Source organism: Anolis carolinensis, chromosome 4 (assembly GCF_035594765.1).
Source record: "Anolis carolinensis isolate JA03-04 chromosome 4, rAnoCar3.1.pri, whole genome shotgun sequence".
In the NCBI taxonomy this organism is placed as follows: Eukaryota; Metazoa; Chordata; class Lepidosauria; order Squamata; family Dactyloidae; genus Anolis; species Anolis carolinensis.
The window spans coordinates 227,105,000-227,129,937 of NC_085844.1; the positions used below are offsets into that span (position 1 = coordinate 227,105,000).

The window sequence follows — 24,938 nt, forward strand, 5'->3', positions numbered from 1 at the left end:
TTTTACTCTCATTTTTGTTCCAGGCACAGGACAACTTCAGTAGCTGCTCTGCTAGAGTTCTAAGGCAATCAGGTTCTGGTTTTGCGAGGGAATATTAAAATGTTAGTTTCATCAACAACCTGAAATGATGGCAGCATATGAACAGCATAATCTCTTGATTCTATTGCATGAATGAACTAGACTCAACGCTGCAGAATACCATGCAAGTGCAAGATTCTTCTTTGAAGGAAAAATGGTGAAGGAAACCAGTAAAAAAAAAAAACATTTCCCTCACCTTAAGAGAACTAAATTTTCTTGAAGGTGGGCTTGAACTGCTCTATCAGGCCTCTGGATAGGTGGGGAGCAGGCATCCAAAACCAAGAAAAAGAAAAGCAGCCCAGTCTCAACATTTTGATTATCTTTAATAGGGGGAAGTAATACCTAATGATTATGAAGTCAACAATGTTGATGAAATTATTTGCTACTATCTTTAGAATACTGCCCTGAAATACATCTAGGGAGCTAGGGGTCTATAACTGCTGGACTGTATGGACCTTCCCTGCAAGGTTGATCTACTATCTTACTTAACAAGACCCAATGTGCATTTAATGAGGGTTAACTTAGTCAATTCAGAGGCATAGGAAACCAAATGCTTTCCTATTGCCCTTCCTCCCCACCTTGGTTGATGTTTTCTTACTTCCTTCTCACCCTCCATTTTTCTAAACCTTAATAGTTTGCTTCATAGTTAATCTCTTTTCTATCTGTTCTCAGAACCCCGTTGCTGTTCCCTGAGCCTCATGCAACTCTGTCTTCCCTTCTCCTTTCTTCTACTCAATACTGTTTTCCTCCTATTTTAAATCTTAGTCAGTAGACCTGGCCCTAAGCTTGCTCTATGGCCAATCCCTATGAAGCAGCTAAAAAAAAACCTAATTCAGTTGCATTCACATTAAAAGTGAGAACACTTTAATGGCTACAGGTAAGTTTGATAAATCAAAATTTAAATTTAAGTGAAATGCCTGTACTTAAAAACTTAATCAGAATGAAAAACACCAAACATGATTTTGTTCCCTTCTCCTCCATTTTTTTTGTTTTGGCAGAGAAGGAAACAACTACATGATTTTTTTCAATCTTCTTTTTACTACTCACCAGAGTCACCACAATACAAATCCTTTCCCCCTTTCTCATAATTTAACCTTCCCCTTTCCATAGCTGAGTGATTCAATATATGGATCCCAGCAAAATTCCCAGGGTTAAAAGCTTTGAAATTCAGTTTTCTATGACAGATGACGAGTTTGTATGTCATGTCTGGTACCTAATATGGGAGAACAATCTAGATCAGTGGTCCTCAACCTGGGGTCCCAGATGTTTTTGGCATTCAACTCCCAGAAATCCTAAAAGCTGGTAAACTGGCTGGGATTTCTAGGAATTGTAAGCCAAAAACATCTGGGGAAGCCAAGCTGAGAACTGATCTAAATGCAAATGAGACCACCGCCTCCCAAGCTACCTTTGCTACTTGTTCATTTGAAATCTTCTAGCCTTTGAATAAATTGAAATAACATGCTATTGCTGACCTATGCTAAACCAAGATTCCTGAAGTCATTTGTAATTTACTAAACCACCTGATGTTGAAATCAATAATATGGCACATATGCAAGAATGATTTCTAAAAAATATCCACAGTACTTTAATTCCCATTTAGAAGGAGTGCATTGAATTTGCACTTATCACTAAACTAAAGTGCTCCTTAATTTGCTTTGTGTGAAAAACTCTTCTTTATTGAAAAATACTTATTTGCTTGGTTATTTTACATTGATCCCCCACACCTCCTCCGATAAACTCAAGATGATATAAATGCTCTTTTCTCCTTCCCTTATCCTCAGAATATCAATTTGAAGAAACAGTGAGTGGAGCAAAATCATTCATGCTTTGGTGGGGATGTGAACCTGCCAGTTCAAACATCCTAACCACATCTTAATTTTGTTCACAGTAATCTGTTTTATGGTTTAAGTCACCTGGCTTGCAATGATTTTCATTACAGGCACTGAATTAGACTTAATTAAAGTTAAACAGACTTTACATACAATATTTTAATAAATCATCTTTTAATGAATATTCACCTTAGCTTTGCTACAAAGTCTCTATTCAGGTTGGGACTAGAAATTCAATTTAGGCTATTAAAGTAATTTATAAAATACAGGAGAAAGCTGTATAGATATTCTCAGTGATATAGTTTTAGTAACATGGATTCTTTATTATTTTTATATTAAAGAACAAAGGAGTAGGGAAGGATCACTTCCTGAAACGGCAAAACCAAACACTCCTAATTCATGTTACTTGAACTACTCCCGAGAGGTGAGTTTGGGGGGTAGATGTTGTATTTTTTCACTGGACACTACAGCAATGTAACAACTCATAGCCCTAACTTTAATTCAGTGCATCTCCCCCACCTCACCTCTGATTTCTAGTTGTGGAGCAAATCAACATTTTGCCATTTTGCTTTCTGAATCCTACTAGCAAAATCTATTTAAACTGTGGCCTACCTCTAGAATATTTTATTTACTTTAGTCTTCAATAGAATATAAAATTAATTTCATTTGCAAAATTACATGGTTCCTATTATATTTATATTGCACTTTGTGCACCTACCTTTAAAGCTTTTCATGCAAAGTACATTGATGAAAGTGGAAGCTGCTTTTGAGAAATTCAACTCACCTAGATTAAGATTAAGAATGCTTCCTGGAGTAGATGTTCTTTCATGCTTAGTAGCAGTGGGTGTTGAAGGAGAGAACGGTTTGGGGCTGCCAGATAAGCTTCCAGCTTGGCCTGCTCTTGTTGCTGCTGGAGAAGCTAAAAAGGACAGCAAAAGAGAGGAAGGTTTCACAATATGAGATAGTAAAGAAAAAAGCTTCCTTTGACATGCTTTCCTCCCCTTTGAACAGAAAACTTTTATATTATAGCACAAACTATGTTTGAAATTCCATAGAATTTCAGAAGCATTTTGTCATGTAGTATTGAGACAGTGGGAAAAGAACCTTTGTTCAGAAAATTGATGGGGATGAGGAGCAGAGAACAAGAAATACAGTCCTTTGAAACAAAGCTGAGAGTACTAAACTGTCATTCCAACAACTTTGTTGGAGAAATGAATATAAGAAAAAAGGCAGACACAAAAGATTGTGATTTTTCCCCAAAAGGTTTTACGTGAAAGGCAAATAACTTCTAAATAACTTCTTCACATCTATTAATGTCAATTAAAAAGACATTAACTAAATCACCATCACACTGTTTGACTCTGCATACGATACAGGGTACCTACTTAACTAACTACAGTGGATCCTCAGTATATACAATGGCATAATGAAATGGTGTTCCTTATATAAAATGGCAAAATCAAGGTTTGTCTTTTAGATTTTTTGTAAAAAATATTTTCAAGTCATGGATGCCTGAATTTGTGGGTGCAAAATCCCATGAATATTGCGGAGTTGAGTTTATGCAGGGATTATGCAAATGTGGAGAGCAGACTGTGCTACAGACTTGTCACCTTTGTCATTTCAGAAGGATATGTTCAATTTCTTTTTCTTTGCCCACCTCTGATCTCCTATCTCTTAATTCTAGTAATTTCCGTTTCATTAAGGTTTTCCTATTGCAATCAAATTTTCTTTCCGTCATTAAGAGCCATATTATTTGAATGAACAACTGAACTTGCTAGATCACTGCTGGGAATCAAGCAGCCTTCCAGATGTGACTGGACTGCAATCCTCAACTGTTGGCAAAGATTGGTGGGTATTGCAATCCATACCTGTGATAAGCCCAAAAAAGCCTGCACGAATTAAATGCCTTTGTACATCTGAGCTACCACAGGTTTGAGCAAGAGTGGTAAAACACTGATTCCAAGGTCTTGCTGTTTTCTAATTCTCATCAGTCCCTATCAGTGTGGTCAATGATTTGGGGGGTGTCAACCAATTCCGGATGGGATTACACTCCCATTGAAAGACTATGTTCACAGCTTGGGAGTGCTCCTGGATCCATCTCAGCAAATGTCAGCCCAAGTTGATGCAATAGTCAGGAGTGCTTGCTTTAGCTGACAAGGCAGCTGTGCCCCTTCCTAGAATTGGAGGATGGCGGTGCATACACCGGAAACCTCAAGGTTGGACTTTTCCAATGCAGTTCACATTGGGCTACCTTTGTACCAGGTTTAGAAACTTCAACCAGTTCAAAACACAACAGCCAGACTAGCTATAGGAACATCCAGGAGTGAGCACATCACATAAAGTCACTCCACTGGTTGCCAATTAGTTTCCGGGCAAAGTACAAAGTATTTCTGTTGACCTTGAAAGTTCTACATGGTTTGGGTCCAGGTCACCTACAGGATTGTCGTCTCCCATATAATCTGCCCAGCACACTTAGGTCCTATGGGGGTGGCCTGCCAGAACTCTACTACCGTGTTTCCCCGAAAATAAGACAGTGTCTTATATTAATTTTTGCTCCCAAAGATGCTCTAGGTCTTATTTTCAGGGGATGTCTTATTTTTCCATGAAGAAGAGCTCACATTTATTGTTGAACAAAAAAATGAACATTTATTGCATTGAATTGTACTGGTGGTTGTTTGATATTATTACTGTTGTATAAACCTTTGTTTTAACTTCTGTTTTATCATCTTCTTGTGTTTTAAACTGTGTATATTGTTAATGTATTTGCGCTGTTACTTTTGTAACATTGTGAGCCGCCCGGAGTCCCCACAGGGAGATGGTGGCGGGGTATAAATAAAGTATTATTATTATATTATTATTATTATTATTATTATTATTATTATTATTATTATTATTATTATTATATACTGTATCATAAACCAGCATAACCAGACTAACTGTGAATCCTATCAAGAATTTCTTGTTACTACCAATATTTCCATGTACAACACTTTATGGTATGTACATTTATCGATCCTGCATGCTCTGGTGTTCTGTTCAGCGGGCATGCTTCCAAACAAAAACTTTGCTAGGTCTTACTTTCAGAGGAGGCCTTATATTTAGCAATTCAGCAAAACCTTTACTAGGTCTTATTTTCTGGGGATGTCTTATTTTAGGGGAAACAGGGTAGTGACTGTAACCCGGAGGACCTTTTCATCAGCTGCTCTAAGACTGTGGAATAACATGTCAGAAGAGATTCGACAGCTAAATCAGCTGTCAGAATTTTAAGATGAAACTGAAGACCCATCTCTTCCAGCAGGCCTACCAATTCTAGCCTGTGAATGTTAAGCTGTATTGTAACTTTCCTACAATCTAAATTCTACTTTTTATAAGCATCTTCAAGTATGGGGAAAATATGCAGTTTTTAAAAATACACAATAGCTATGTTTACATAAAACAAATGTAGAATCCTAAGCTCTGATCTAAAAAGATTTGCCATGTTACAATGCTAAAATGACATATTTTGGGGTGAAATGAAGCTAGATAAATTAATTTATCCAATACAGAATGTTGTTGTTGTTGCTGCTGCTGCTGTTACTACAGTACTTGAGCATATAAAAGACAATAGGCTACTTCTTTGCCTCTGAACAGAAAATATAAGAAACTAAAAACAGATAAGGATTGGATTGGATGGCCCATGTGGTCTCTTCCAACTCTACTATTCTATGATTCTAAGGACAAAATGACCTATGCTGAATTCCAGTCTCAACTTTGTTAATCTACAATGCTTGTCAACGCATTATTCATTTCAATGACACATACAACAAATTTGACAAACAATAGCTCTTAGCCAGAATTGATGAAGCCCCAGGCATCATGTTGCCTAGATAAGCGGAATTACATGTAGAAGCAAAAATATAGAGAAAAGTATGCACAGAGACCTCTCCTTGCTCTATAGACTAAAAAGTGCCTCCTACTTACTGCCCCAAATGATTGGAGAGTATACCATCCTATAAATATCCTGAAGCCAATGAAACACATTTCTATCTACTCCTATGGATCCAGATGTTCAAATTACTTTCTTAGTTCCGCAGAACATTGCCACTTTAGCTTTACTTCCTTTGTTAAAAATTGTGCTTTTCTGGATCATATTTTCAACCCTTCTCAGGTGCCTCTGTATCATTACCATGAGCCACAACCAGCACTAAACCAATCTCGTAATTGTTCCCAGGACAGTTAATTACTTAAGAGCAATGCTGCATCTGAGCCCAATGAAACATCTAGTGTTTTGATAATGAACACTAAATTCTTTCCTTCCAAGTTTATACATTTATAAGGCTGACTGATGATAAAGCTGGACTATGGCAATTTATTCAGCAACCTGATTTTGGCTTCCCTTACCTGTGTTCTTATCAATGAAGTCCATGGACTCTTCACTGGCACTAAAGTGACTGGAGGTTGTTTTTTTCTCTGCATCCTGTTCAATGTCAGATCCAGTGTGAACAGATGAATTGGTACTCATTGGGGAACGTGGCATGTCTGTTAGAGAAATCCTTCGTCCAGTACCACCGCTGAGCATTGATTTACTCATTAAAATCTTGGGTGATGCCGTCATATCAAAATTAAGTTTTATTTTTTCTTGTTTGTCAGTCTTAGCAGTTCCAGCACCAGGATTTGAAGGATCTAATAACATTTGGTATTGATTATTGGGAGTATATGGTGTCCGGAAAGGTGCATAATTAAAAACTCCAAACTTTCTACGGATATTCTCCACATAAACCTCCATCTCTTGCATTGCACTGTTGAATATGCTTTTTGTCTTTTTCACGGAAAAAGGTATTTCTTTAGACATGAGGTAGCAATTATTTACTGGAACCCAGGCCCTGTATACAAAAAGGTGAAATAAAGGGATGGGGGAGAGATACAATATTAAAGAAGATGTATACTGTAATTTGGATCCTAAGCATTCTATTAAATTTAATTGAGGCTCACAATATAGTACACATTTAGGGTCCAGGAAATGTTAACAATTCCAGGCTTTGGAAACAAACAGTTAATCTTCTTGCTTATTGGTAAAAGAAGCAGGTTTATTGGCTGGGTTTGGAGTTTACTACACAACCAGCCTTGAAAGTGCCTTAAATATTCAGGTTAAGGGTCAACTTCAGTCATCCATCAACACCACATCCCATCCAAGAATTTCTGGGGTTTATGGAAAGAATATTGTTTTGTTTGTGCTTGTTGCTTGCCTTCAGGTCTTTCTTGACTTATAGCAATCCTAAAGCAAACCTATCATGGGGTGGGGATTGGGGGGAGGGGGTTGGCAAGACTTATTCAGAGTGTGGTTTGCCCAAAAATAACCCAACAGATTTCCTGAGTGAGTGGGGATTTGAACCTGGACACAGTCTAATGCTCAAACCATTAAACCATGTTGGCTCTCAGGAGCAGGTGAGCCTGAAGTACTTTGTGGGTTATTAACTGAATTATCTCTCATGTTCACATGTCATAGTTGTGCTATGTCTTCTCATATGACAGCCTTATAGACTCCTTTAAGGGCTAGGTTTAAATCCAATGTTAATCCGACCCAGTGTAGACCCCCTGAAATAAATGATACTGGTCATGAGTAAAGTTATGTTCCAACTGATTTCAAGAGATCAACTGTTAAGAGAACAACTTTGCATTTAGCCCTTAAAATTTTTAGAACTTACGACAAATGGATCATGCATATTTTACATTAAAATACGTGGTTTGATAATCAAGCATGATAATCAAGCGCCTCTGTCATGAACATATTATGTACAATATCATAATGACCCAAAGTAAATTTAACTGAAATAGGAAACCAACCCTCTGAATTTTGTATCTATAAAAATCAGATACTGCTTTACTACATATTTTTAAAAAAGATTTAGTAAGTGGACATTGCCAACATGAGAAGAGGCAAATAAGAAATGTTTAGAGATTGTGTATGAAAAAGGCTGCAGTGTGTACTATATGTTCACAATAAAAAAGAACCACAAAGCAAAATATAACACAGCAACTACTATCTAATAAAACGCCAAAAAGGGGTTGGTGAACTATTCAACCACCTTTCAACTGAACTCCCACCTGTCATGTTGACCAAAGAAACGAGCATCAACTTGACCATCTTTATCCCTCAGTGCTTTAGCAGGCCAGAATGGGAAACCTTTGAGTTTAGCCCAGACCAACGGATGTGGATTACTCTAGAGGAAAGTGCACAGTAACAACACAATGAAATGTATTTTAAGCCACATATTCCTTCCTATTACTGGCATGCAAAACAATATTTGATTAACTGTTATTATGGATTGTCATCGTGATCTGAAGTTCACATGTACCCTTACCAAACACAGAAAATGCAATATTTTCCTACATGACTGCATAGCTTGTTTTTCTACCATTTACAGGTTCTTCATAGTTATTAGACCCCCCCATCTCAAACTACTCTATCAAAGGCTATCCAAGATCCATCACAATTCAAAAATTGGATCTCTTTTTGAAGGTGGTTAAAACTAAGCCTTATTAAGACATTTGTTTGTTGTTATTTGCCACCAAACCAGCTCCAGCTTATGGAGATTCTATGAGAGAGAGACCTCAAGGGGCCCCAATTATTCACAGCCTGCTGAGGACTTGCAAACACAGGGCTATGGCTTCCTTGATTGAATCAATCAATCATGTAATGCTATCTCCCCCTATCCTAATGCCTTCCATTTTACAAAGCATTACCATCTCTTCCAATGGGTCACATTGTCTCATATGTCCAAAGTATGGCAGCATTAATTCAGGCTTTATTTGCTCTAAGTCCTATTAATTTGTCATTTTTCACTTGATGGTATTAACACAATCCTTCTCCAGTATCATATCTTAAATGAATTTATTGTCTTCTTGTCAGTTTTCTTCACTGTGCAAATTTCACAACCATATAAGTAATAGGAAATACTGGATGATTCTGACTTTGGTATTTACAGTAATTATATGTCTTTGCATTTGAGAAGCCTTTCCAGTTCCTTCATAACTGCCTTTTCAAACTGTAGTCTTCTGATTTCTTGACTGAAATTTCTGATTACCCTATTATGCTGAATGGGCTAGATGGGATGCATCTAGAATCTAGAAAACATGCTTCCAAACTAGTATTTGTAAAAGACATTTAGAATACTCCCAAGCATTTCAGGAGCATATTCAGAACCGGAGAAAGGGTTACTATATTTTTTCATACTAAAATACAAAGTTGGGAAAGTAAAATCAAGAGAACAGAGATTCTGACTGAAGCAAAGTAGGAACTGAGTTCAAATTCTTAATCATTATGTAACACCAGTCAGCTATAAAGACTTATTATATCTACTACATATATGTACAATGACAATAAAACACTACTTTGACATCAATTTTTACATGTTCTACATGACTACAAAAAGAGCAATGCACGTCTGAGCAGCAGTATTGACTCATTTTAAGTTTTGGAAGTTATAACTTCCATATTTTTCCCTAGAGACTCTACTGAGAAGCAGGAAGATCACGCATAAATGAACATTTTGCAGTCACATATAAAATGTAGCCATAGCATGCACGATTTGTGAAGTGGAAAACGATCACACAGATTTAAAATATTAAGCCAAAACACAAAAACATGTACTTTATGAAACTGAAGATGTATGCAACTTGCTTTTACTTACACAAGGCTCACAAAACCAATTCTCTCTTTTTTGGCAAGCAGCTAAATAACATTCTGGACAGACTTCAATTTCATTCATCTGTAAAAAAAAAAAGATCAGCTACTGCAGGAGTTGGGAGTGTGTGATTATATAAACCCACTAGCTGTGCCCGGCCACGCGTTGCTGTGGCGAAGAATGGTGGTATGGGAAATAAAGTATTGAGGAATTGGTGGTAGTTAAGGTAAAGGGTAAACGTTTTCCCCTGACGTTAAGTCCAGTCGTGTCTGATTCTGGGGGTTGGTGCTCATCTCCATTTCTAAGCCGAAGAGCCATCGTTGTCTGTAGACTCCTCCAAGGTCATGTGGGATGACTGCATGGAGCGGCGTTACCTTCCCACCGGAGCAGTACCTATTGATGCACTCACATTTACATGTTTTTGAACTTCTGGGTTGGCAGAAGCTGGGGCTAACAGTGGGGGCTCTGTCAGTTCCCCCAATTCAAACCTGCGGCCTTTCGGTCCAGAAGTTCAGCAGCTCAGCGCTTTAACATGCTGTGCCATCAGGGGACATTATTTCCTAAAGGTTGTGAATATACAATATTTCTGATTGGTTTTTTTTGTCTGTTGGAGGCAAGTATGAATGCTGCAATTAGGAAAAATGATTAGGATGTAATGGCCTTGCAGATTTAAAGCCTAGCTGTTTCCTCCCTGAGTGATTTTTTTGTTGGGAGGTGTTAGCTGGCCCTGATTGTTTCCTGTCTGGAATTACCTTGTTTTCAGAGTGGTGTTGTTTGCGATATTTTATATGCTTCTACTGTCTGTGGCCCTGAGAAAACAGAGGATTGGCCAGACTTTGATGATGGGAATCCTTTGTTGGGAGGTGTTAGCTGGCCCTGATTGTTTTCTGTGTGGAATTCCCCTATTTTCAGAGTGTTGTTCTTTATTTAGTGTTCTGATTTTAGAGATTGTATTGTTCTGTTTTATTATACCACATTAATTTTTATATATTCTGATTTTAGTGTTTTTGAATACTTGGAGCCAGATTGTATTCATTTTCACGGTTGACCGCAACACAATAATAATAATAATAATAATAATAATAATAATAATAATAATAATAGTAAGGATAGTAATGATAGTAATAATAATGACTTTGGTAATACATAGTGCTTCACTGCCTTCTCAGCTTCCTTTCTGGAAGAATCCTTTCTCGGGAGGTGTTAGCTGGCCCTGATTGTTTCCTTTGTGGAATTTCCAATTTCCTTGCTTTATTTACTTTCTTTATTTCTTTATTACTGTCCTGGTTTTAGAGATTATATTGTTCTGCATTATTCTATCCTAGAAATTATTTCATATCAAAGTAGAATCTCACTTATCCAACATTCGCTTATACAATGTTCTGGATTATCCAACACAGTCTGCCTTTTCATAATCAATGTTTTTGTAGTCAGTGTTTCAAATTCATTGTGATATTTTACTGGTAAATTTGTAAATACAGTACAGTAGAGTCTCACTTATCCAACATAAGTGGGCTGGCAAAATGTTGGATAACCGAATATGTTGGATAATAAGGAGGTGTTAAGGAAAAGCCTATTAAATATCAAATTAGGTTATGATTTTACAAATGAAACACCAAAACATCATGTTAGACAACAAATTTGGCAGAAAAGGTAGTTCAATACACAGTAATGCTATGTAGTAATTACTGTATTTATGAATTTAGCACCAAAATATCACGATATATTGAAAACATTGACTACAAAAATACGTTGGATAATCCAGAACGTTGGATAAGCGAGTGTTGGATAAGTGAGACTCTACTGTAATTACTACATAGCATTACTGCGCATGGAACTACCTTTTCTGTCAAATTTGTTGTATAATATGATGTTTTGGTGCTTAATTTGTATAACGATTACCTAATTTGATGTTTAATCAGCTTTTCCTGAATCCCTTCTTATTATCCAATATATTTACTTATCCTGCTGGCCTGTTTATGTTGGATAAGTGAGAGTCTACTGTATATTGATCATCTTATATTATCTGCTTAGAACTGGATTATATGAGGCCCCTTCTTCACAGTTGTATAAAATGCACACTGAAGTGGATTATATGGCAGTGTGGAGTCAAGATAATCCAGTGCAAAGCAGATAATATAAGATTATAAATGGGTTATATAGCTGTGTGGAAGGACCTTGAGTCTACACTGCCATATAATCCAGTGCAAATTAGATAATCTGTGGAAGAAGACTAAGTGAGGCCTAAATCTGCCTGTCCCCTAACTGAAACCTGGCTGTCCCTTGGTTGCTAGGCAACGAAGTGGGCAGAGATTAGCCTTCTAAACTGGCAGCAATTGGATAAAAACAATTATTGCTCTCCCTCTAATTAGGACTTTATTTTTCTTTTCTTTTTGTTGTATCAACCTTGAGGCGTGGATGATGGGTTGTGTTGTCAAATTTCGAGGTTGGGGGGCCTGTAGTTTTGTTGTTTTGTCCACTGCCCTGATGCCATCACTCTTTTATATATATAGATTACTCTGTTCTATCCTGTAATCAGAGAGTAACATGAACAGCCATTCATAATTTTCTATTGCAGAGAATGATAACATTTGCCAATTTTCAGTTATCATACTAATTCTTTTTGTTTCCAAAGTAGTGCTGTATCCAAAGAAGTGGGTTTATAGCCATGAAAGGTCATGCAAAAATAAAAATTATTCTCAAAGGTGCTGCCACATTCTTTTCTCCCTCTATGTTCCTTTTTAAAGTAGATATGCTGTTTGATACTTTCAGGACATTTTGGGCATAAAAAACAATAGACTAATTTCAACTTATCTAAAAGGTAGCCAGGTGCAGAGAGGGGTAAAACCTATTAATTGTAAAGATTTATACAGTTTTTACAAACATCTAAAATGTATTTTTTTCTAGGTTATAGCTACAGCGGTCTTTCGTAAGATCCTTGAACAATTGGCCAACACTCCCTAGTATTCGTCTGCTTACGGAACATAATTTGTCTGTGAATTAGATTCATTCTACTCCCTGTAGCTCTGTGTTTCTACCAAACTCTACTTTCAACTATTTGAAGAACTAGTGGCAACGTGAGAGGAAAAGACAGCAAGAAAAGTAGAATTCTCTTCATGCAATGTTTGATATAGCCCAGTCTCATTACTGAGGTGTGCTTACAGAGTTAAGTTTTCAAAAACCACCCTAAATCCTCATTTGAGGTTCAGTTAACATGTGAATTATGATAGCTGTATGAAGTATATGAGCATGTTTTTTAATGAAATCAGTGCCTCTTGCTCTAAATTTTAAGTGTTGACATGAATGAAAACGGGACAAATTTGCATCATGAGGCAAAGGTTTCTCTGTCTACATACTTCCCAGCTCTCTCTCTCTTATATATTCAGTTTAATCCTAATAATTTTTTCCAGTGTAAGAAAATTTAAAATACCATCAAGGAGGATTATTGTTATTAATCAGCATGTCTATATATTGCCTCCAGCATAGGTATCAGAAGAACAGAAAAGGGTTATTTTGCTGTGGTGGGCGTCCATTAGCCATCTCTTTGTCCACTATGAGCATGCAATACTAGACCAGGCAAGCCACTGATCAGATCCAGTATGGCCCTTCTTATATGTCAAGGACAAAAAATTCAGTGATAGCTATTTCCAGTAAGTGTACACGGCATGGTAGCCTAACTCTCTGGGCTGCTGATTATTTCACAGTCAGCTCTTATCTGGTTCTTTCAACCACAACTCTATGAAAATACCGTTTGCATTGTAACTGATGTAGTGAGAAATATTAACTAGGAATACATACCTCATGCTCACAGATTTTGATTATGACTTTTGCTGTTTGTGTCAATTTGTGATTTCCTGAAGAAAAATAAGCAGAGATGTCTGATCAACTCTATGTACTATAATCCTGTCACTTGTGTTTTTAACACTTGTGTTTTTAACAGAATTATAATACAGACACTTGTTAACCATCCTATTGTTTGGTATGAAAACACCTAGTGTATGCATAATGATTTATAAAGAAAGAATACTTAAATAAGTATTTAGAAAACTACTAATGGTTGTTTTTAATAGCTTCCTTTAATTTCTAAAGTCAGACATAATGTTGCCATGGCAGTTTGGAAACAAATCTCTAGCTATTTAAAGGATAATGTTTAGGTGGTATTCTCTTTAGTGTAACCTACTGGTATCTCATATAGTAGACATGACAAAAACGCATTTCTATCCTAGCCTCTTATAAAACAAATCGATTTGAACACCACAACATGGATGAGTGAAGCCTGGCTTTAAAGGAGTACTAAAATATAAAACATTTATTTTTGACTACTGCAAGGAATAACCTCAAATGTTAAAATGACCCTATTTGATTTCAGAGACCACTTTTTAGAAGACGCTGTAGAGAAAATGAAATGTCCTTCACTCTGAATCCTTACATTTCAAATACATTTTATGCTATAAGGTAATCAGCTTATTTTTGAAAAAGGGAGTACCTTGCATCAGTCTCTACCAATTATATAACAACTGATATAGTGATTGTCATCTAGGCAAAAGGTCCATACTTACCTCCATTGTATATTATGCAATTGTGCAAAATCCATTTGGCATCAGCCAAAAAAGCTTCAGTGCAACCATACATCTTCTTTTTAACATTCTGGGGAAGGGAAATATGAAAAATGCTTTAGAAATTGAAACCTGATTTCTAAATTCAGTAGCTATGAAAGACATAAGACTTTCACATTTTATGCCATAGAACTTAAAAAAATGGGAAAAGCAAATATTTATTTGGAATCTATTGGGTATAATTGGAATTTAAACAATATTTATTTGCATATCATCCTATGCAACAACAATTTTGATGTTGGGCACAACTGCAGAATTATTAAAAGAAGTGTTCCCAATATCATTTTTTTAATATATGAAATCAACTTGCAAATATGTTTTGAGAGCAGACCATGAGGCATTAAGCAAAAATCTGCTTAAATGAAGTTGCAACTGAATCTTTTTTTACCAATTGATTTTTTAAAGTGATGTTCACTCAAAACTATGAGCACAATGAAACAGATACTCTAATGCGCTTTGCAGCCATTTTAACTATGGGAGGTAAATTGTTTGTTGATTCTCATTCTGTGTTTCTGACATATTCCCCCTTCAATTCTGTTCTGTTCAGTCTAGAGAAGTGCTGGAGCTTGTCAGAAACAGATATTGGAGCATAAAACTAAGATACAGTGTCGCAAATGATAGTTGAATCTAGATTTTTAAAACATAGTCCCAGTATCATTTCCACACAAAGAAGGAACCCCAAGTAACGTAGGATAAAATAAATCTTTTAAAAACCTGTTATGTGAGGTACGGGTTTACTGTTTTCTAAAAGAGTATTCAGTTAGCACAAGCGAAAGTCTAAAATATATTTGATTTGAGATAATACAATAGAGTCTCACTTATCCAAGCCTTGCTTATCCAAGCCTCTGGATAATCCAAGCCATTTTTGTAGTCAATGTTTTCAATATATCGTGATATTTTGGTGCTAAATTCATAAATACAGTAATTACAACATAACATTACTGTGTATTGAACTACTTTTTCTGTCAAATTTGTTGTATAACATGAAGTTTTGGTACTTAATTTGTAAAATCATAACCTAATTTGATGTTTAATATGCTTTTCCTTAATCCCTCCTTATTATTCAAGATATTCGCTTATCTAAGCTTCTGCCGGCCCGTTTAGCTTGGATAAGTGAGACTCTACTGTAGTTACAATAAGAAGACCAAGAGTTACAGACTAATAATTATTGAATTCCCAGTACACAGCTGTGAATCATGTAACATGCAACAATGAAGCAACTGCAAATTCACACAAATGAAAGTCTATGATAATGGGGAATTAAATACAACATTTCTGGAACAGCTAATACATTCCATAAAACATATTAATCATGAAAAAGTACACTGATTTTAGAAAGATGCCATATACGAGTACAATATTGTAATAGAGCTCAATGGGATTTTCCTCCTTGTTATCAACCAACCTTTTCTAATGTACATAGATCCATTGGATGAAAGATGTATTCTGCATAATCTGGATGCTGATCCAGTGAAACTGGCTTTTGAAATGGCTCTGTCTGTTTAAAAAGCACAAAACGTTAGGGCTGCAATGGTAAGTGTATTCAATTTGTAGAAGACCAACTAAACTGATGCCCCAATTAATCTGGCAGATTGACCATCTCCCGATTCAGTAACCACCCCACCACCACCCCATTATTACATGGTCCAACAACAAAAAGTCTTGGCATCTTGGCTTTTAAACCTATCTCTGAGGTTATTTGAGGTCCTGATTCAAAAGATCACATTGAATTGACCATATCAGTTCTAGTTTTTTAGATGTAGTTAACAATAATAATAATAATAATAATAATAATAATAATAATAATAATATCTTTATTTATATCCTACTTTTCTCCCTCACGGGACTCAAAGCAGTTATCATGGTTATCATGATTTTCTATGGGCAAGCAGATAAAAGACTGGTAGATGGTATATGTTCTGTATCTCAAAAACTAGAGCTGATAGGGGAAAGCTGGTGGAATTTTTGGAATCAACAGGTGAAATATACCCAGAAACAGCATTAGTGTTTTATCCATTACCAGAAATATATTAACGGAATTATTCATCACCAAAAATATATATAATAAGAGACAAACGTCAACATATATTATTCTTACCCCTGGCTGTTTCATTTTCTGTAGTGCAAACTTGAGCAAGTAGGATAGCTGTTCAATAGTGAGCATTGTCATAGCTTTACTCTGTGTTTCTATGCATTCGGCTACAGTAATTTTCTAAAAACAAAGATAAAAATGAAAATCTAGATGTGGAATCAAGTAACCCAAAATCATTGTTTTCTTATGAGGTATTGATACATGCAAACAGAAATATTGGCAATAAATTCTAACAGCAATTCAACGGCTACTTCAACTGTTCTTTGCTTATGGAAGTGCACTAGGTTCTCAAAGAGCACTCTAACATTCAGGGTGAGAAGTCGATTGCATTACTCCTGCAGAACAAAAATTAATCCAGAAATGTGGGTGCTTTTTTCTGACACTTTCTGTCTGTCTGAATCCTCACCCTTTTAATAATTTGTGAAACTTGAAGACTAATGTAAAACCATGCTCTGCCAAAAATTTGCTTAACTTTCCAAATCTTGTCCAAAAAGTGTAGCAGGCAAACAAAGGAAGATTGTGCAAAAAAACCGACTATGTGGACGGGTTTTGGTGTTAATAAAGGGTCCCCTGGGGGAGAAGAGCGGCATATAAATAAAATAAATAAATAAGTGACAATTTCACTTCTTGATGAAGGGCTAACTTATTAAAGCCCCTCTGCATGGAGGCTATAATTGCACTAACTCTAAAACATGTGAGTGTGTCATTTTAAGACATTGAGGTAATTAAGGGATTTTCTGTAAGACCAATATTACAGGTGTGCCTAGAATGATAGCAGGCACTAATATTCTCCTTACCTTTTGTTCTTTATACACATTGAGTCTCTGTTATCTGAAAGGTTTGGAACCAGCATTTTTTTGAAATTTGATTTTGGGGGTATGGGGAATACTTGTATTTGCATATACATAGGGAATGAAGGTTAGGGGGAAAGGGGCTAGTTACACAACCAGCACCTGCTAATTTTTTTTTCAAGGAGCTCTTACTCCACGACTGTCAGAAATTTGATGGAGAGCGAGGAAGATCTCCAGTGTGTGAAGTGTGAACAGAGGTCTGCCATCTGCCAATGTACATGACAAAATAAACACAGAAGATGCAGGTGAGAAAAGATGAAACAACTAAAGTATCCATAAAAGAATAATAGAACACTTGGCATACTTGCAGAATTCACCTTTTGAACAATTATTTGTACAGCCCCATCTCTGCTTCCAAGAAGTGGTAGTCAAACCAGATAGGAAGCGATCATGTCTGGAGAGGTGGAAAACTAGTAGCAATGAGACAAATATGTATCTCATATCAAACTAACCTCACATTCTGGGCAAAACCAATCCCCCTCTGGCTCCGCTGTCAGTTTCAGACATTTAGCGTGATAAACCCGAGGGCAGAGTTCACAGCAGAGGACTTGGCCTTCCCGATGACAAACCCAGCAATAGAAATCATTCCGTCCATCCTGCGGTACAACATCAACAGGGTCTGTGGTGAGTGGCTGCTTCATATAGTAAAACGGACCATGTCTTAGTTCTGACTGAAATGTAGGCAAGAAAGACAGGTTTGGTTTCAAAACAAATTTGTAATTTCAAATAATAAAAACCAACATGACCAACCAGCCCCCAATAACATTTTATAGAGCCTATCTAGTGTTATGTATTTCCATTTTCTCTTTCAGCACACAATGAACATTAAAAATAGGTAGATAGAGGCAGTGCTCCTCAAAATGGTGGTCCACAGACCAGTATCAGTTTACAAAGAAATCCAAGGCCAATCTAAAGAAAGCTTCCAGGAGAAAAAAAAACCTAGAAAATGGGCACAAATATGTCAATCCTTGGAACATTGGACAAAAAAAGCAGTCTCGTTCAGAGTAAACACTATCCTAAAGGTCAATGTAGCTCTTCCATTTCAGATATTTGAATGTTTTTTCATCGGGCTCAAGCAACATCTGATATCAATTGTACATTTAGTAATTCCGTGAGTTATCACCTCTCTTCCCCCGCTAAAGCGAGGGTGAATGAAGGTAGATTGGACTTCCCTTCTACCTGGCCATAGCTTATTTTTGTATTGGTACAAAAACTCCCTTTAGCTGCAATTGTGACTTTCCCTGCATATGCTTGATAAGGATGTCAAGAATGGCCTTTCTCAATGGCTGCTCAGCAATAGAACTTCCTCTCATGAAAGGGTGGTCGAGATCCATGTCTGCTCTCCTTTCACAAACTGATTAAATTCTTTTTAATTGACATCAGTGTTTTGAAGTTCTTTACACAGGGACTCTGTACAGGATGTTTCAAAATGACAGATCTAATTTCAAAGCAGTATATTTCATGTTACAATTACAGAAAAGGTTACGAACGGTTTAATGAGTTTTCAAGTTATCATGTTTTACTAACCACTTTGAGCCAGAAACAATTTTTAAAACTAACTGCAAATGGATAGTATCTCATTAAGCCTTATGTTGTGGGCTTGCCATCTTTCGGGCGTTTGAGGCTAGGGGCTGTTTGAAGCTACGTGCCCCATCCTTTCAAAGGGTAAGTTTTATTCATTGGTGGTTTGTGCTTGCAGAGATATAGTGATTTCAAATTGGATCCATCTTTTTGAAACACGATGCATTTCTATTTACACTGTTGTTTTAAATAATTCTAAATACCTTATTCCTTCAATTGCAAGATTCCATAAATTTTAAGGCACACACTAATTTCAGTATCAACAAAAATGCATAAGATTTATCTGCAATTCTAAGACACATCCTATTTTTAGAGATTTTTATATGGGGGAGTGGGTCTTAGAACTGAAGAAATACAGTATCAGAGCTGATTATAATAGGAAAATCCGTTAATGTTCATGTTTTTTAACACTGGTTTCAGTTGCATTTTGTTTTAATCCTTACTGTGGATTGCTTTAGTTTTCATATCAAGAGAAATGTGAACTATCAGCAAGATAACAAACAAATATCAGTATCTGTATGTGTACAAGTACATATGGCTATGCACGAGCCTGAATAATATGAATAAGGACGGAAATGGTCTCCTAACTCCCAGGTTACATCCCCATCATTTTTAATTTTTATAATCCTAGTTATGCAATATTTGAGAGGTTGTGGTTATCTCAGAGGAAGATGCATAAATCTTCCTGATCACAAAAGAGATTTAACAAATGACATGACTCTCAAACAAAAGTGTTTCTGTCTCTTGCTCCACTGTGCTTACAATTTGTGTGTATGTAGCTCCATTAAAGGGCTGTATCTAAAATCAATCTTCACATAAACAACTGTTGTCAAAAGCCTAGACCCCATTTACAAATGGGAGGTTAATGAATGATCCAAATCCAAGCCACAGAATCCAGCTGAGAGTCAACAATTGCAGAGAATAACACCAGGAAAGCAGATAGTCTGTTCCAAATTCCAAAGCTAATTCCAACAGTCTAGAGTTAAGGGTTAATTCAAAAATCCAAATGCCAGAGCTCAAAGAGATAGTCTACAGTCTGCTGATCACCAACAGCTGAGATCACAGCTCCAAATGCTAAAGTTGCTGCTGATAAAACTTGAGCACACTTTAAGCTAGCTTCTCAGGTGTTGTCTACTGAGAGCCCGTTTCTCTGTTAACCCGGAGGACTTGTGAAATTGAGCCTTCTCCCTTCGCAGGTCCAAAAGAGTTGGAACGCTTAACTCTTCCTCTATCTGCTCAGAAGAGCTTGCTTGTACTTGCTCTGCAGACTGTGAAGTGGTAGCTTCCTCCATAGACACTTCTTCCAAGCTTGGCTGAGGAAGCTGTTTAGGCACTGCTGGGCTCTAGCTCAAACGCTGGCTCTTCAAACAAATCCTCCTCACCCTTGCCATCAACGCTATCCATGACACCTGTGGTCAGTGACTTAAAATATTTCTCTAATCTGGGAGTAAATCTTAACAGATCTAACAACAACAGTTTCAGTTCTAAATAATTTATGTTGGACCACAAGTCCAAATGAGTCAATTCCTCCTGAATTGAATGGCCATTGCAATCTGCTCACCATCCTGAAATTTGTATCTGTTGTCACTTAACACTTCTGGATGGATCAAAAATGGCATTCCTTTGTTCAATTTTTTTATGTTCAACCATCATTTCAGATCATGCTTCCAAGATTATGGTAGACTGATTTTGCATTGTTCATTCCTTACAGTTGGCCATGTGGGGTCGCATAAAGAATTGATGCAGCTTTTGAATATGGAATCAGTAGCTCCTGGATTTTTTCTAAAAACATTGTTACGTCTTCATCAAACATTTCAGTTTCTTCTTTATTTTCATTCTCCTTTCTTGTGTTAGAAATAAGACAGCCTTTCTGGGTATCTATCAATGTACATAAATGAGTCAGAGATGTGATTGGCTCTAAGTAGTTTATTTCAAGATCAGCATGCTTTTTCAATACTTATAATGTTCGTCATACATCTCCTTTGATCATTTTCCTGCTCCCAGCCTTCACCAAGATGTTATCTAAATATAGGTGCAATTCTGTCCCGAGGAACTCAACTGGAGAAACCAACAATTTGGTGAAGGCTCTGAGAACTGGGTCTAGAACAAATGGGTGGGGCCTCAATTCAAATGATTGTCTTTGAAATGAAAGTGAATATATTTCCTGCAACTTGGTTAACTGAGTACATGCAAATATGTACTTTTCAAATCAATCCATATCATCCAATTATTGACTTGCAAATTCTCCCTGATCTTTCCATTTTGAACCTTTGATGTTTCAGAAAGCTGTTCAAGTACTTTAATCTAATACAGAATGGTATGACCCAATGCTCTTCAGCACTGTGACTAAGGCAGAATACACACGCTTGAATTTCTGATTCTGAGCTACCTGTTTTATAGCTCAAATTGGCAGAAGGTTTGTTTGTTTTTTTAGCTGTCACCTATTTCTCTTTTGCTTTTGGTATCACTGAAGGTAAATATCTGCTGCTTGGTTTTTGGAACAACATGATCTTGTAACCTTGAGTGATTACCTGAATCACCAACAATGTCTGGTTATCTCCTTCCAAATCCAACCAAAATGCCACAATCTTTCCCCTATGGGAAGATCCTTCATTTTAGCATTGTTCTCTGTCAACCTGACTTGCATTGTCTACCGCAATTTCTTCCCCCACAAAAGGAAAAATAACTCTAGCCAAAAAAGGCTATCATATCTTTTTCTTTGTACTGTAGACATAATTTGGTTTTATCTTTATTTTTACAAACACTTTTTCTAGAGCTTTTTGCCTTAAAAGCTATTTTCCCCTACATTTGGCACATACACCAATTATTTCTGGATTTCTGATCTACATGCCATTGAGTGCATCAACAGAATCTGCATGCCATGGTGGTAACGGTTACACTTCTTGAAGCAAGTGCCACAGAATCATAGCTTGCGCTTACAGTATACTGCAGAAATCCTTATATTCTATTTTAGGCTTTGTTTAAATTTCTCTTATTGTCCTCCTGGGATTTTAAAATAACCTATATACAAAGTACAACAGTTGTAGTGAACATTGATACTGTTGTGGAACTACTGATCATCAAGGCAAAGACCTCATGATATGTCTTTAATTCTCCCACAGCCTAATTTAATTCACTTCAGAACTATATCTACCTCTTTAAGAACTACAGTTTCTAAACTAAGTACTGCAATGTGCTCAACTACAGGGGGCACTTTTTTCACATGCATGGTAGGTCCCAGAACCAAATCCCAGCAGATATAGCAGGATCATTGTACAGTTTTCGATTACCTCTTTTTACTAATGACCTCTTAGTAATTAAGAATGTTTCCCATTCCATTCCAAACATTTCTATAACTCATGGTGATGGTTTATTTAATGTTGTTAATCTTCTATCGGTATTTCCATTGGCCTTAATCTTCTAATTCTTCTGCTAATTCTATTCTAAACCTAAAATTTGTATTACTCCATCAAGTTTCTAAACTACTTAATAAAAAAGCTGAGAAATTATCCCCATCAACTGAGTGTTTAGCCGTATCTGCTTCATCTGGGTCCTCCAACATATGAGAAATTATCTGATTATTATCAGATTGATTATTTAAAGGTTTTCTTTGCATTTTCTTTCTATAGCATTATCTTCTCCATTCAAAACTGCTGCCTTACTGGAGTGATATTTGGTAGGGTTGCTCTTTTGGTAGCTAGCTTGTTACCATTTAACGCCCCCTGTGGCTTGTCTCTTTTGTCAAGGCTGTGCAGAAACTGTATCTAAATTACCAACCAGGACATTCTGTCTCAATGCTTAAAATTTCCATTTTTAGTATGGCAACTTACGCTGTCACTGAAGGTTTTTCAGACTCAGAATTTTGTGTTCCTCCTGCTGTTTTACCAGATGATTCAGATTCCTGCACCCCACTAACAATTCTATACTTTAATCTCAATGTGTATAATGTTATATTTTCTTTTTTGGTATAGGAGATGCAACACTGATGAAATAGTAGTTATTGATGAAATAAATAGAAGTTAAGTGTGGGTGCAAGGGCAAACAGAATAGGATCAAATTCTGTCCTTGCAGCAGCCTAAGTTCACCTGGAGCCCTTTCAGACAGGCCCTATATCCCAGGATCTGATCCCAGGTTTTCTGCTTTAAACTGCATTATATGAGTCCACACTGCCAGATAATCTGGGATAACAGAAAACCTAGGATCAGATCCTGGGATATCATCATCATCATCATCATCATCATCATCATCTGTATGTATATGCAGCCCTATCTCCTCAAGGGACTCAGGGCGGTTTCCAACATAGCAAGGAAACCATACAACAACTATATAGGGCATGTCTGGAAGGGCCCCTAGTTTCACATCTACCTATTCCCAGGTTATTTACAGGCAAAGCTGACACTCCAGTCAGGGGGTAAATGGGCAATAATTCAAAGTCATTTTGGCCTAGTGAATAACCCCTGTACTTTCAATTATGGACAAATCTCCTTCTGGTGCCTCAACAATATTTAGTGTCCAAGTATTAAGGTACCATGAATGATGTAAAGTATGACTCTGCATATCAACTCCTGAGGAAGAACAAAGTGAGAGACTATCCTGCTGTTTTGGGTCTTCCAAGAAGCATGTGCTTGCCACTACAGAAAGCACAAGCTGTCCAGTTGAGTCTTTGGTCTGATCCAATATTTTTGTTTGTTTGTTACTGAATTGTGTTATCGCACTTTCCCCCTCCCTTTGTATGATTAATTAAACCCTTTTAATATTTAGGGGAGTACACACAGTCCCCAAGTTACAAACAAGATAGGTTCTGTAGACTTGTTCTTTATCTAAATTTGTAGGTAAGTTGGAACAGTTACATTTTCTAAATGTAACTCCAGCCCAAATAATTTTTTTAGCATTGGACAGAATAGGAAAGGGTTGACATCCCTATGTGGTCTGTGCCCCTGTTCAGAAGATTTCAACTCAATTCCTGTCTTTGTGACAACTGGATTTTGAAAATTTTGACTTGTTGTGGAATCAAGGATTGGTGAGAAATCTTCAGTAGAGACACGTTTTCCCCATGATAACTCTTTCAGAAATGATTTTCCCTTCCAAGGGTAGATTTCTCTCACTTCCTGTTGTCTCACCCCTGTTCTTAACTATGAGTCATTTTTAAATCCAATGTTTGTAACTCGGACACTGCCTGTATTTTAAATATCAAGGAACAGCAAACTTTTTTTTACATTAAGAGTCTATTTAACCAGGATTCTATTTACATACAAATATAGCACTCTCACATAAGCTTCACTTTTATCTAAAGATGGTGGTTGCCACAAAAATGTCTAAAATGAAATAGTAAGCTCCATATTTGGCTGGCCCTACAGCCAGAAGAGAACCATCATCATAAGAAGAGATCTTGGACCAAGGAATAATAACCATGGAGAGCAATCACCACATACAACATCTGATCAGATCCACGATTTCCATTACCTGCTCTTTATTATTACTATTCAATAAGCCAGGTTTCTTTTTCTTTTTAACAGGGCTGGTTGATGAGTCTTCTGGTGAGTGACCATTGGAAGAATGTGGAGGACTTGGAAACTTCCTTTTTTGCGCTGTACGTTCAGCAGAGCCAGGATCTTAAAAAAAAAAAGTTGTAAGAACATTAAGAATTCATATGAGGCAATTTCTATACCACCACTTGTTAGTATTTCACAAATAAAATCTAATAACAAATAAAGCCCTGAAGATTTTTTAAACATTTATACCTATCATTTTATCAGCTATATAACTGTCACCAGTGAGCCATGTATAATCAGATTAAATAACAAAAAGGAATAAAGGTAATCAAAGCCATTACTGTTGATCACAACTATTAAAGATGAATAGATTAAGACCATTAAATGTGAACACAGAATGGATTGATTCAACTTTACTGTCTATATGCATGATCAGAAAATGTCCTAGGAAGGAACCTACTGGCCAAACAAAACATGTTTCGAGATTGAAATGAATTTGAAGATTGCATGTTATTCGGAGAGTATGAGCAAATACAAATTAGAATGCATGATTTGTGGCAGGTACATAACCCTAAATATACACAAAAACATGACACAATTAACTGGCTTGTATATGCCCATATTCCTTCGCTGGTAGCACCTGTTTATAAGGTAGCACCCGATTATAAGGAAAATGATATATCTGTACACAATCAAATGTCCAGGTACATGTGGTTAATTGTATTGTGTATTAAT

The 24,938-nt window shown here is 36.6% G+C and overlaps 1 protein-coding gene across 9 annotated transcripts in view; it reads right to left on the bottom strand.

Annotated features, from left to right (window-relative positions):
* Positions 1-24,938, bottom strand: part of zmynd8 (zinc finger MYND-type containing 8) — a 112,852-nt gene that overhangs the window by 24,137 nt on the left and 63,777 nt on the right. For 7 of the 9 annotated variants that reach the window (XM_008110101.3, XM_062978909.1, XM_008110102.3 and 4 more), the window contains 10 exons: positions 24,175-24,323; positions 17,583-17,801; positions 16,286-16,399; positions 15,593-15,685; positions 14,131-14,218; positions 13,370-13,425; positions 9,578-9,655; positions 7,992-8,107; positions 6,288-6,769; positions 2,692-2,826 (listed from right to left, as the gene is read on the bottom strand). In XM_008110101.3, the coding sequence (XP_008108308.2) occupies positions 2,692-2,826; positions 6,288-6,769; positions 7,992-8,107; positions 9,578-9,655; positions 13,370-13,425; positions 14,131-14,218; positions 15,593-15,685; positions 16,286-16,399; positions 17,583-17,801; positions 24,175-24,323 (1,530 nt within the window). The remainder of the gene's footprint in view (positions 1-2,691; positions 2,827-6,287; positions 6,770-7,991; positions 8,108-9,577; positions 9,656-13,369; positions 13,426-14,130; positions 14,219-15,592; positions 15,686-16,285; positions 16,400-17,582; positions 17,802-24,174; positions 24,324-24,938) is intronic. The other 2 variants (XM_062978910.1, XM_062978908.1) reach the window with 1 other exon arrangement.